The sequence below is a fragment of the Heteronotia binoei genome, chromosome 3 (assembly GCF_032191835.1).
Source record: "Heteronotia binoei isolate CCM8104 ecotype False Entrance Well chromosome 3, APGP_CSIRO_Hbin_v1, whole genome shotgun sequence".
Classification (NCBI taxonomy): domain Eukaryota; kingdom Metazoa; phylum Chordata; class Lepidosauria; order Squamata; family Gekkonidae; genus Heteronotia; species Heteronotia binoei.
Window position 1 is genome coordinate 157,143,629 of NC_083225.1, and position 15,007 is coordinate 157,158,635.

Consider the following 15,007-nt stretch of genomic DNA (forward strand, 5'->3'; position numbering starts at 1 on the left):
CCTCATCATTTACATTCGATAGTACTTGAACTGCTGAATACATTAACTACACAGAAGACCTTTTTTCATAAGATGCGTTGAAACATGTTTTGTCCTTTTACATTGCATTTATGCTTCTACACCTACAATTCTACCCACTGAAAAAGCAAATTACATGTTTTCAGTATTGTGAAATTGATCTGAAATTGTAGGGGTTTTTTTTCTTTTTCATAATATACCTTTGTAATTTTTTTTCTTTTTTGCTACAATAGTAGGTATTTACTTTCAGTGTGATTTTTTGAAAATTTAAACACATTTTTATTTATGGTACATTATAACACTGGCAACTGACCTTAAATTCCTATTAAAATACTTTAATACATAAAATTACAACAGACATTGGAGCATTTAGATACTCTAAAAGAAATGACAACACTCCTGAAATTAAAGGAATATATTTTTTAAAAATACCAATAGTGAGATTTCTAGGACTTTGAAGTGCAATGGCTCGCACAAAAATGCTCTAGGGTCTAATCTAGTTCACTGTGGAAAACAGAACTGCATAGTAAACATCAGAGTGAAAATTTATAGCAAATTTAACAACACAGGGAAATTTCATCACACCAACAGAATTTTAACACATTTGAACAGGTCTTATAAATATCATTACAACTGTATCATTACAACTGTATCTGCAAGAATGCAACTACAAGAGACGGCAAAGTTCCAATGATAAGAGCCTGAACTGAAAGACTGGCTTCAAATTCTAATGCAAGGTCATATGCCCATAAACCTCCAAACATCGCACAGAGAATTGTCAGACATGATCTTCTGGACAAGTAGAGAATACCGAAATAGATTTGTCCTATTGCTTCACCATTGCTTCTTGAAAGAGTCCTTGGGGTTGTACTGGCAAGCCTGAAGAAAATGTCGACTTCCGTGTCAAAGGGTCAAAATTACTGATTTTACTGACCAATTAAAAAAACTAGCTAAAAACTGACAAATTACTGAACAATTTAATTTTAGCCAATTAATAAAGTAAAACTGAGACGTCATTAAAAGATTATTATTATCTGGCCTCCACCATCACCATAGCAAACCATCGCATACTGTTTTATTGTTTCATTGAAAAAGATATTTTTATGAAGATTGGACAATGTTTTCATTACTGTACAAAATTTAATGCAAAAAATTCCTTTTTGAAAATAATGACATACTGCAGATAATAAAACAGCAAAACAGTTTTGGGCTGGAGTGTCATCAATATATTGTTACCCTGTAATTACCCGGATCTCCTCTGGAACCCTTTTTAAAGATGGGGGTGACATTTGCTTCCTTCCAGTCCTCAGGAACGGAGGCAGATGTCAATGAAAGATCCACAAGTTCAACTTTAGAGTTCTTTCAGAACTCTTGGATGTATGCCATCCAGACCTGGTGACTTATTAGTTTTTAATTCGTCCATCAGTTGTAGGACCTCCTCTCTTGTCACGTCAATCTGGCTCAGGTCTTTCAACACCCCTTCCAATAGAAGTGGTTCCGGAGCAGACAAACAGTTTTCATCTTCCACAGTGAAGACGGAGGCAAAAAATTCATTTAGTTTCTCAGCCATTTCCCTATCCTCCTTCAGTAATCCTTTGACCCCTTGGTCATCCAAGGGCCCCACTGTCTCCCTGGCTGGTTTCCTGCTTCTAATATATTTGAAGAAATTTTTATTGTTGGTCTTTATGTTTTTTGCAATATGCTCCTCATAGTCCCTTTTTGCCTGCCTGATCACAGTCTTGCATTTGATTTGCCATTGCCTGTGTTCCCTTTTATTAATTTCACTTGGACTAGCTTTCCACTGCTTAAAGGAGTCCTTGTTACCTTTTACAGCTTCCATTACTTTGTTTGATAACCATGCAGGCCTTCTCTTATACCTGTTTGTACCTTTCCTAACTTGTGGTATATATTTTATCTGTGCTTCTAGGATTGTAGTTTTAAATAGCCTCCAAGCTTCCCCAAGGGTTTTGACTGTATTTACCTTTCTTTTCAGTTTCCTCTTCACATGCTTCCGCATCTCAGAGAATTTACCCCTTTTAAAGTTAAACGTGGTTGTGCTGGTCTTTTGGGGCAACTCCTTATTTATACAAATAATGAAATCAATAACGTTATGGTCACTGCTCCCAAGCGGTGTGATCACTTTTATATCTGACTCATATTTTCTTGTAATTGCAATGTATTAACCTATATAATTTGTTGTTTATTTTTTGTTGTACACCATCCTGAGTCCTGTTTTCAGGGAATGGACAGTATAAAAAAGCAAATTTAATAAATAATAATAAAACATATTAAAATCATACATAAATAATCATTATGAGAACAAAACATAATTACTGTAAGGTAAGACTAGTATTTGCTTTTACTTTATATTTGGTTTTTTGCTGGACAAAATGTTATAAATGAACTCTTTCACTTCTCAACAGTTTTCTGTAGTGCGTCTACAAGCATTTTTTCTTGTCCTCTGCTTTCCCCCAAAATGCAGTAACAAAAATGCCCCCCCCCCACAAATTACATTCACAGAAACAAAGAAATACTGACTTTACTGATTATTTTTTTAAAAAAAACCTGACAAATAAACAACCAAGATGGGGGAAAAATGACTTTTACTGATTTCACTGACTGTTTTCCACCAAGAAATAGAATTCAGGGGCATCCAATGAAGTTTTTGGAAAATAAGTTTCAGGATAGACAGAAAGAAATATCTTTTTACTCAATATGTAATAAAACCATGGAATTCATTACCAGTGGTCACAAGCTTGAATAGTTTTAAAAGGGAGTTATGGAGCAGAGGTCCATCAGTGGCTACTTGCCATTGTGACTAAAGGGAGCCACCATTTACACAGACAGCAAAACTCTGACTACTGGTATAAGACAACATCAGGGGAGGGGCCTTAGCCACTATGTCCTATTTGTTTAGTCCTTCAGGGCAGCTAGTTGGCTGTTATGTGAAACAGTATGCTGGACTAAAGGAGACTGTTAATATGTACTGAACCATGGAAATCTTAAAAATTAAAGCAACCAGTGTTTACTTCTTACACAGTCACCTCATATCCCTCAATGTTAAAACAGTTGCATAAAACCAGCCTTCAGAAACTTCTAAAAAGTAGAAATGGATATAACATCGTAGGACTGGTATAGAGCGATAGGCCCTCCAAATTATATTTTGTTCATTATCTATGTCATGACCCTGGGCCTAGCGAGGCCTGCAGGTCCCAGGGAAACCTGCTTAGGCGTTACCAGGAAAAGCCTACATCTCCCAGAATCCCCTCTGTCCTTCTAATTGGGTAGCAAGGGGTTTGGAAGGAAACAGGCTCGGAGAGGGGTGGGGCCTGGGAAGAGAATATAAAGGCTAAGCCCAGGAAGTGGGGGTTCTTTCTCTGGAAGGCTGAGCTAGAGGTAGGCTGTGCCTGAAGAGCTTAAGCAGGGGAAAGCTCCCTCACCTAAGGAAAGGGGTGAGTGCTGGTTAGTAGTTTGGGAACTATGAATTCAAACGCGTTAGGACTTTTGTTTATTTTCCCTTCACCCTTTTACTGTTTTATGCACTTTGTTAGTTTATATGGCACTGACTTTAAAATAAACCTTTTTGTTGTTGTTCACTCTGCCTGGTCCTCACGCCTATTATTTGGCCTAAGCTACAAGAGGCCTGGAAAGGCTTGAGAGGGTACTCTGGGTCTTTTCAAGGGAGACCCTTAACCCAGAGTGGTGGCAGCAATTGGTAAGACCCCCCTGAGTCATGACAATCTACTAGATCTAATTATAACTGTACTGTATTTACATAGCAATTAATTTCCCAAAACTTTACCGAACTGTATTGAAGAATAGCATTTACTAAACCATCAATCTATTGCATGATATATGGAAAAAATTGTAATGAACCTGCAGAATATTTAGCCTTGTCAACAAAGTTCAAAATCCAGCTGCTTGGACAAGTTTCAAACTTTTGTCTGGAATGTATTGGATAGACTTTGTAATGAGTCAAGATGCTACAGTTAAATTAAAACTGTTCCAAATTAACTAATTTTAACCAGTGAGTTTTAATATTCTTCAGAAGAAGAGTCTAATCCAGGGGTGTCAAGCTCATAATAATAATAATAATAATAATAATAATAATAAATTTTATTTGTACCCCGCCCTCCCCTGCCGAAGCAGGCTCAGGGCGGCTAACAATACGGTGACCAATGGTGCACCAACAATAAAACAGTCACATTAGAAACATTAAACTAAACATTAATTAACCTTAAAAACCTGATTAAAACAATTAACTAAAACATATTATAACGCTATCCTTGACACTCTTCTAGTTGATGCTGATGGCGGATTTTCTTCGTTGTCGGTATAATTCAGTTATTCATAAGCTAATTTAAAAAGGGTGGTCTTGCAGGCCCTGCGGAACTGATCAAGGTTCCGCAGGGCCCGCACCTCCTCTGGGAGTTGGTTCCAGAGATGTGGGGCTGCGGCCGAAAAGGCCCGAGAGCGAGTGTTCTGTAGTTTGATTTGTCTTGGCCCAGGGGTAGTCAGTCTGTTCTTTCCTACTGACCTCAGTGCTCTCTGGGGTTCATACGGGGAGAGACGGTCCTTCAGGTAGGCTGGTCCTCGGCCATATAGGGCTTTAAAGGTGATAACCAGCACTTTGTACTGGACCCGGTATACAATCGGTAACCAGTGCAGTTCGCGTAGCCCCGGCCGTACATGTTCCCATCTTGGGAGACCGAGCAACAGCCTGGCCGCCGCGTTCTGCACTAGCTGTAACTTCCGGGTCCGGCACAGAGGCAGCCCCATGTAGAGGGCGTTACAGTAGTCCAATCGTGAGGTGACCGTCGCATGGATCACCGTTGCTAGGTCCCGACGCTCCAGGAAAGGGGCCAACTGCTTTGCCCGCCTCAGATGGAAGAATGCTGACTTGGCAGTGGCTGTTATCTGGGCCTCCATTGATAATGAAGGCTCCAGTAAAACACCCAGACTCTTCACCTGCTGCGCCACCTTTAGCTGCACACCATCGAAGGTCGGGAGGGATATTTCCCCCCCTGGAGCGCCGCGACCCACACAGAGAACCTCTGTCTTTGCCGGATTCAGCTTCAGCCCACTCAGTCTAAGCCACGTTGCGATAGCCTGTAACGCCCGATCCAGGCCTTCCGGGGGGGGAGGCGGGCCGGCCGTCCATCAGCAGATAGAGCTGGGTGTCATCTGCATATTGGTGGCAGCCCAGCCCAAACCTCCTGGCAATCTGGGCAAGGGGGCGCATATAGATGTTAAATAACATCGGGGAGAGGACTGCTCCCTGAGGCACCCCACAATCTAGTGTGCGCCTCTGGGATCGTTCACCCCTGATCGCCACCCTTTGTCCCCGACCCGTGAGGAAAGAGGAGAGCCATTGTAAAGCAGACCCCTTAACCCCAATGTCGGCGAGGCGGTGGATCAGTAGCCGATGGTCGACCGTATCAAATGCAGCCGACAGATCTAATAACATCAGCACTGCTACACCGCCTCGATCCAGTTGCCGTTGGAGGTCATCTGCTAAGGCAACCAAGACCGTCTCCGTCCCGTGGCCCGGTCGGAAGCCAGACTGGCACGGGTCTAGGACAGAAGCGTCATCTAGAAATCTCTGTAGCTGCAACGCCACTGCCCTCTCGATGATTTTACCTAAAAATGGTAAATTAAGACACCGGTCGATAGTTCGCCAATTCGGCCGGGTCTGCTGTTGATTTTTTCAAGAGGGGGCGGACCAAGGCCTCTTTCAGAGGCGTTGGAAAACGCCCCTCTAGGAGGGATCTATTTATGATGTCCCGTAAAGGACATCTAAGCTCCCTCTGGCAAGATTTAATCAGCCAGGAGGGGCAAGGGTCCAGATCGCATGTTGTTGGGCGAGTAGCGGAGAGAATTCCATCAACTTCTTCCAGGCTGAGTGGGTCGAAGTGGTCCAGCAGTAAATCCGAAGACAGGCGCGGAGCCTCAGTCTGACTTACTGTATCTAATGTGATAGGTAGGTCTTGGCGGAGTGATGAGATTTTATCTGCAAAATATTTCGCAAATGCCTCACAGCCTATCTCCAATTCTCTAACGTTTGGTTTGCCTTGTGGCAGTGTTATAAGATCTCCAATTACCCTAAATAATTGTGCTGGGCGCGAATTTGCAGATGCAATCTTGGCTGCAAAGTATTGTTTCTTTGCAGTCTTGACTGCCATCTCATATGACTTCATAAACGTTCTATAGGATGTTCTCGTCACTTCGTCCCGAGTATGCCTCCACCGCCTCTCTAGTCGTCTGAGCCCTTGCTTCAGCTGGCGTAACTCCAAGGTATACCATGGAGCCAGCTTCATACGAGGGCGCAGAGGGCGCCGGGGTGCGATTTCGTCGATGGCCCTGGATAGCTGATCTTGCCAGACTTCCACCAGGTCATTGAGGGAATCGCCAGTGGGCCAAGGGTCCCTCAGGGCCGTTTGGAACCGTTCCGGGTCCATCAGGCCCCGAGGGCGAGCCAAAATAGGCTCTCCGCCCATACAGGGTTGGGGCGGCATCTCCATACGGGCCTTAAGGGCTAGGTGATCCGACCATGGGACCGCTTCATCTGTGATATCGTTCACCAAAATCCCAGACGCAAAGATCAAGTCTAGTGTGTGTCCGGCCTGATGCGTGGGTGTTGTGACAAATTGAGAGAGTCCTAGTGTCGCCATGGAAGACACTAGGTCCATCGCCTGAGTGGAGGCCGTGTCGTCGACATGGACATTGAAGTCACCCAGGACCATAAGTCCTGGGCTCTCCAGTGCCCAGCTCGCCACTGCCTCCAATAGTGATGGTAAGGCGCTGGCTGGTGCGTTAGGCGGACGGTACACCAGCCAGATCGCCAACCCCCCTCCAACATCCCACCACAGACCGACACACTCGATGCCATCGATCTTTGGGGCCGGGAGAGCCCTAAAGGAGTAAGCCTCCCGTATGAGTAATGCCACCCCTCCCCCCCGCCCGTTACTCCGTGACTGGTGAAAGACCGAGTAACCTGGGGGGGTCATCTGGGAGAGAGCTACTGTCTCTCCATCCCGCACCCAGGTCTCGGTCACGCAAGCCAGGTCCACGTCCTGCCTAAGCAGGAACTCCTTAAGGGTCGAGGTCTTATTATTGATGGACCTGGCGTTGCATAACACCAGTGACGGAGACGAGCATTTCCTCTTAGGCCCACTACCTGCCACCGTTGGGATGGGCAATAGACTGGAAGGTGGCCGAGCACTGATTTGTCTCTGTCTCCTTCATGAAGGCTGAATCTTCACCTTGTCTGGCTGGGCCATGTGTGTCATAAAATGATTAATGCCAGGTAAGGGAAATATAAACTTTATAAAGAACACAGACAAAAACACACACTCAGCCTAATCTACCTCACTGGCTTGTTGAGCCACAGCCAATAGAAGGAAGAGAGGCTTGGCTCAATAGCTCTGCTGTGCAACTGAGAGAGCCTGGCAAAGCAAGCTCTCCTTCCCCCACTCCTCCCCAAGGGAGGAGTTTTGCTCTGTAGCTCCTTTGCGATTGAGCAAGCCTGGTAAAACAAGTTGTGATGCAGAAGGAAGCAAGAGAGCAAGAAGGAAGCAGACAACAGTGACTTGCTTGTTAGCCTGTTAGGAAGAAGAAGAAGAAGTTTTATTTATACCCCGCCCTCCCCGCCAGGGCAGGCTCAGGGCGGCTTACAATCTGTCATGATACAGTATCATGATATGACAATACAGGTAAAATCAATTCACAATATAAATACAAATACAGATACAAATATAAATTAATGTTAAAAAGCTAAAAACTATATGGTGGTGCTACAGTCTCTATTTATACAGGCAGCGTAATATTCAGTCTGGTCACGTCTTGAAGGCTTCTTGGAAGAGGACAGTTTTGCAGGCCCTGCGGAACTGGTTGAGGTCCCGCAGGGCCCGCACCTCCTCCGGTAGCTGATTCCACCATTGGGGCGCTTTTATGGAGAAGGCCAGCTCCCTAGTTGTTTTAAGTTTGGCCTCCTTAGGCCCAGGGATTTCCAAAAGATTTTGTGAACTGAAACGCAGTGCCCTCTGGGGAACATATGGAGAGAGGCGGTCCCTGAGGTAGGCAGGTCCTTGGCCATATAGGGCTTTATAGGTGATAACCAGCACCTTGTAACGAACCCGGTACACAATTGGCAGCCAGTGCAGTTCCCGCAGCCTAGGCCACACGTGTTCCCACCAAGGTAGTCCCACTAGCAGCCTGGCTGCGGCGTTTTGCACCAGCTGTAGTTTCCGCGTTCGGTACAAGGGCAGCCCCATGTAGAGGGCATTACAGTAGTCTAATCTCGAGGTGACCGTTGCATGGATCACTGTTGCCAGGTCACCTCGCTCCAAGAAGGGGGCCAACTGCCTTGCCCGTCTAAGATGAAAAAAGGCGGATTTGGCAGTGGCCGGTATCTGGGCCTCCATTGTCAAGGAGGACTCCAATAGCACTCCGGGGGCCTGATTTGGCCCCCGGGCCACATGTTTGTGTTGGAGAAAGAATCTATCTTAACCCAGCTTTGACAGCTCTGTAATGACAGCTGGTGATCTAGCCGGCATGCTAGGTCACAGTGACCTTATCAGCAGGCTGGTTTGAGCCGGCTGAGGACAGGTGAAGGAACCTGCTGAGTCAGCATGACAATGCACTGCCGGGATTGGCTGACTGGACTATAAATAAACTGTGTCTGCAATGCACAGGTCTCTTTCTGAGAATTGACTTGCTGGCGGAGCGTTTTGTTCCTGTGATCAATATATTGGACTGCACTAGAGAGCGCGTACTGTATATAATGTAAATACACTACTTTGGCACTAGTTGCAGGTGTCTGGCTGATTTCTTTCCTGGAGCTCAGTGTCGGGCTCATCACACTGCTCACTCTGCTAGCGTCCGCACCGACAGTTTGATACCCCTAATTAATCTTAGATACACTAGATACAAAGATATGGAAAAGATGGCTATATCGTGATTCTCATAACATTTACCATACAGATAAATAAATAGAAATGCTGATATGTTAAGTTTAAGTAAAGTGACCCTTAGTTTCCCATCCTGTTGTCTGACACTTCCAGCTGTGGAGGCAAAAAGCATTATTTTGCATTGACAAAAGGTACAGCTTCATAAAAGAGATCTGGTTTCCAAATACTAATTATACTTTTAGTTACTGCTAAAGACAAAATTCAATTCAAATACTTTTTTCCATAAACAACATGGTTTACTGTAAAGCTGTGCAAACAGATGTAAAACAGCTGACTTTCACTACTCATTCTTGTTCAGCATCTCATATGTATAAGCTATATGTTAAGTGTCATGATTAATGATGAATACAAAATACTGAACTAATAGTGTTATATACCTGTCAAAGGAATGGAACTGCATTGGAAGAATAGGCTGTGTTTCTCTCTTCAATGCAGGATCAGGATAGGGGATAGGATCAGGACCACATTCTGCAATTTCAACAGGAGCTGCCACCAGACTTTTCAGTATTTCCTTCACATTGATACCCTTGCTTTGGCTGATGCTTGATATTGAGGATGCAGGTTTGAGGATTTCACTGGGACTTTCTGTTAAACTTTCCTGAGATTTCTTTACTTCAGAAGACAAAGTAGACAACAGTTCACTCATAGCATCAGGACCTGAGCTCGTTTCCAAGTCTGTCCCATTCAAGATGCTGGGCATTTGCTCCTCTCCAATTCCGGAATCAGTATGAGGTATTGAACTTTCCAGTGGAATATCTTCAACTGGTGTTGGAGTCTCTTTTTCTTTGATATTATCTGGAAATACAGCAGGTGTGTCTGTAATATAAAATACGTATGAAAAATGTTAGTACTATCAATGATACTTTAGGAATAGAAACAATTTTGTAGAAGTGTAGGCACAGGCATTTTCAGGATTGTGAAAATTAAACAGCTGATAGGAAAGGAAACTTCCCCTGTGCAAGCACCAGTCGTTTCCAACTCTGGGGTGACATTGCTTTCACAATGCTTTCACAGCAGACTTTTTACGGGGTGGTTTGCCATTGCCTTTCCCAGTCATCTACACTTCTCCCCCAGCAAGCTGGGTACTCATTTTACCAACCTCGGAAAGATGGAAGGCTGAGTCAACCTCAAGCCGGCTACCTGAAAATCCAGCTTCCACCGGGGATTGAACTCAGCTGATAAGGTAGCAGCAATTTGTTTTGGTTTCTATTTACTGAGCCCAGTTCTTGCTTGCTTAGGCTTTGATGAAGCTTTTTGGTATCTCCAAAGTCTACTCAGCTAGTGACCTATTTTAGTTCACAGGACATGCCCCATCAAACCATGACTGTGATTCACATTGTAGTACTGGTTCACCCCCTTATTTGCAACATGAAATATGACAAAAGATGAGGCAGAAACAAGATTCATGCTTATATCTTAGGCCAGCTCCAGCTTTTTGTGGATGGGAGATGCACTAGACAAGATACCCTGCAATGCTTCCTGCTCCCACTATGCATACCACTCCTTCACACGTATGTATGCGTACATAGGCTGTCTTGTGATGTAAGGTGTAGAATTATTTCATGCTCTGCTTGGCCTTGGCAGCACTAGTGCATCTTAAGAAATCATATCCTACACACACACCCAGCTATCCTGGTAGGAAAAAGACGTCAGAAGGATGCAGTGAAGCATGATGTGGTTTTTTTTAGCCTTGTCATCAGTATTGGGGGTTGAATGAACCCAATATGCTCCCTGCTTCTGTCACTACCAGGAGGAAATGGAAGATCATTCCAGAAGACTCTGCAATGTTGTAGTGGCCTCTGGAGCTATCTCCAGTTTCTTGGGCAGACTAGTGCTGTGGCAACAATAGTGAAGTTACTAGATTTTGCAATCCCATCTACTGTGACACACCGTCCTCCACCTCATTTTAATCTAATCTGACAATCTTTTCCCCCTCAACAATGTCTCCCAGAACATTCTACACTAGTTTTAATGTTTTTCAGCAAAGACAAAAAAATGGCACCAAAGAAATGAGTTTGGACTCTGGTAACAAAAATAAGGAAAATGCTAAACTCACCATAACATATTAAAAGAGAAAGAAACAAAGAATGGTGTATTTGCACATGGTTCTCTTAGCAAGAGAACTTACCCTGCATAGTCCAAGTAGCCAATGCATATACCCTATTGTTACATTATCTGTCCAAAGTACTGCTGTTTGCTCAATTGTGTCTTTTAACATCAGGAAGTCATACTATATAAATCTGGAACTCTAGTATCTACTAAAATGCATCTAATCTGATAAAAATGTAGTAACCAGATGAGCACCTCAAATCTTGTAACTAGTTTAGCCTTTATACCAGAGACCAAATGCCTTCTATTCTTTTTTAACACTGAATAAGACATACATCCAAACTGTCAGCACTTGCCAAGTATTTTCAGAAAGTGGAGCTTTTGCCCAGCAAGGTTTCTGATTGGCTATATCTAGTGGATTATTTTGTTTTTTTATTTTTGAAAACAAACTCTGCCATATTACATATTACTATTACACAGGCAATCTGGTTGATTTCTTAAAAGTTGCCACCACAGCACAAGGATCTCAACTGAGTATCTGAAAGTAAATTAATTGTGTGTGTGCAAGAAAGTATTTGAATCACATCCATAATGTTTCTTTTGTGTTACTATAATTATGCTCTTGACATAATGATTACCATCATTTTACAATTACACATTACTTTTCTAAAAGAAAATAGATATATCATTCAGATCACTTCTACTCTGAATATTTGCTGACTTTCAAAAAGAGTGTGCACACACTCTTATTCTGTCTCCTCCAAAAACTTTCATAACAGTCCACGAACAGTCATTCCCAATGGCAGCCATAAATAATTTCCCCCCTAATTTTATAGTGTATTTATAGTGTTTGAAAACACTGAAGTACTATTTCATAACTGAAAGTGCAAAAATGAAGTTTCTGCACTGATTTCAGCATGCATAACATCAGAATGGCTTCATTAACACTGAACTTCTGCCAGTGCTTACAGACAGAATGCACTAATATGAATGGAGCTTACTACTGTGCAGTTGAGAACATTAGACTGGCTTAAAATATATATGCAGGGAAAAATTGTGTCAAGAGTCCTCCAGAAGTCAGCATGTTGATGCAGCACATACCATATATATACTATAACTGTATACATACACATATATGTATTTATGACTGATTGCTGCTGCAGTATGTATCTTTCACACTCATCCGCCCCAAAATTCTTGTATTACAGGGAACAAAGAAGATACTCCTCTTCCTTCCTGAACCATTATCATTAGCTCCCTATACTGATTATAGTATCATTAGCTCCCTATACTGATACCCCCTATACTGATACTAAAGTGAATGCTGCCATAGAGGGTGTGAAAAACCTATGAAACTGAATGATGGAACAGATACACATGTAACATGTTAGGACTCTTCTTCTGCTCCACAGGGCATCAATTTTTCCTGTCAGGTACAATCTATAGTTTACTCAGGAATCAGGAATCTGTCTCATAAAATAATATGTGTTTTGTTTGTTCCATGGCTTATAGCTACTGGAGGATTTCTGGGAACAAAAAAGGTGATTTTTGTCAATGTGCGTATCTACTGAGGGTCCCCTGTCCCCTTGGAAAAGAACACCACGGGGTATTTTGGACTGTGGTGGTGGGGGATGAGGTTCGGTTCTGCACGCCAAAATCCATTTGTTCCAGTAGATCGAAGACAATATGTTTTGGCACACTTAAAAACTGGCTTTTTATATCTATTTAATTAGATAAAGAGGTGAAGATAGACAGCAGTAACTCTGATAACTTATCAAATCTGGCTATGGTATAATTTTGACAGTATATTTGTACATTTTCAGCACTCCTCCTCAGCTTCTTGTAAGAAGAAGGCATATATTAGGGGGGAAAGGAGCACTGCTAGTTGTAGTGATTTTAATCTTCTCCAGAAGTAAGCAGTTGGATGCCAGATGCCTCTTTCCTATTGTGTTTCATTGTAACCGAAAAGTTCATTTAACAAAACAAGGCAACATAATGAGCTTAGTTAAGAAAATTACATGGTGTCGGAGGTGACCTCATCTGTCTCACTCCCTTCCTTAACATTCCTTGTTTTCCTGTGATTTATTACAAATATTCTCTCTTTTGTTTAGCAAGTTACCTGAATAGCTTCAAAACTGTAGAAATAAAACATCATTTTGAAAATTTATCTGAGAACTACATTTAACCTCAAATTGGAAATTAATTTTACACTACAATGTTTGAGGAATTTTTATTGCTTATTTGCTTATTTCTATCTTGTTAGTAAAAAAGAGAACACCCTGGAAAAGTAACATATTATAAAAATCAAGTGCTTAGCAATTTAAAGCTGTTAAGTATCTGCCAATCAAAAATACACTTAAATAATACAATATCACAAGATCTTGGAAAAGATCTTATGCTTGTTCAAGATCGCAAGTTTTAGAGGCGTTGCTCAAAAGATACAAAGTTCAGCTCACAGGGCTGAGTTTACTTTAACTGGAATAAAAGAAAACCAAGTTAACAATGAAACAAACTTGAAATTCAAATAAAACATTAACAATGACAACACAACAAGAGAGGAATGACAGTGGCAAACACTTAAGAGAGTTTTGCAATATCTCTATTCCTAGAATTGGTTGCTAAGCCTGACTCACAGTTCTGCAGTTGGGACAAAACTGCAATTGTTTATCATTTTATTCAGGGCTCTTTTTTAGCAGGAATGCAGTTTCAGCCGGCTTGGCATCAGCCCAGTGTGATGTCAGGGAGCGTGGCTTAATATGCAAATGCGTTATTGCTGGGCTTTTTCTACAAAAAAAGGCCCTGATTTTATTAGGTGCTACATGGCAACAAATGGTTCGCCACCAGCACCTTGAGATTCCTGTTTCTTAAAGGGTGGACGTGATACTCATAATAAAATGACTTTTCTTTTTTACAAAAAATCAATAAATTTAAGAGGTAGTACAGATTAATCATAATATTCCTGGAGTTGGTTTTAGGACCCCAATTTATTAGCGAAAGGACTGTAGAAAACTGCTGAACTGAAATAGGTTCTGCAGCTTTGTTTGATTTTGTTTGAAAACTGCTATCAGCTTTTCAACAAACAAACCGGTTATATTTTAATGGACTACTGCTTCATATGACTTCTTTGTTATTTGTATTACCAAACTTTTTCCTCTAAGAAATACACAGTTCCATAAATCTGGTAAATGTATACTATTGCTCTATACAGCTTTACTTTAACCTGCCCTTCCTCAAAGGAGTTCGGGATAATGTACATAGCTGTCCCTTCTTCTGCGTTATGGTAATAAGCAGGGGTGGAATTCTAGCTCCATTGCAAATTAGGCCACACACCTCTGATGTTGCCAATCCTCCAAGAGCTTACAAGGCTCTTTTTTGTAAGCTCTTGAAAAATTGGCTACATCAGGGGCGTGTGGCCTAATATGCAAAGGAGCTCCAGCTAGATTCCACCCCTGGCAATAAGGCTATATTAGGTTGAATTGAATGGTTCAAGAAGGTGCTTTATAAAAGGAAAGGGACTGTAGACTATACCACTGTATAGGGATCACTATCTGTCTGCAGCACTATTGCTGCATGTTTTATGTCTAATATGCTATGCTTATTCAGATTTCTGTAATCGCAGCCCTAGAGCAGTGCTTATTAAATATGTTTGTAATTTATGCTGTGTAATCGGCTTTGGGTATCAGTGAGACAGGCAGACTACAAATATAATAAATAAACAAATAAACTGAGGAACCCAAGTCTCTAAACTCTACTGCAAGACTACCCCACACTGCAAATTAACCAGTTTGCTTTGAGACAAGAATTAATCTTATGAAATTATATAGCATAAATATATGCTAGCTCAGGTAAGTAATATGATTCCTGAGATATAAATGGAAAAGAAAAGGAAGAGAGAGAAGGCTGCAACTAATAATGAATAACTAACAAAGGATGAACTGGAGAGTCCATTAGCAATAGAGGAGGTTATGACT

The 15,007-nt window shown here is 42.0% G+C and overlaps 1 protein-coding gene across 8 annotated transcripts in view; it reads right to left on the reverse strand.

The window, feature by feature from the left end:
* Positions 1-15,007, reverse strand: part of NBEA (neurobeachin) — a 581,951-nt gene that overhangs the window by 423,776 nt on the left and 143,168 nt on the right. For all 8 annotated transcript variants that reach the window (XM_060234688.1, XM_060234693.1, XM_060234692.1 and 5 more), the window contains one exon: positions 9,365-9,803. In XM_060234688.1, the coding sequence (XP_060090671.1) occupies positions 9,365-9,803 (439 nt within the window). The remainder of the gene's footprint in view (positions 1-9,364; positions 9,804-15,007) is intronic.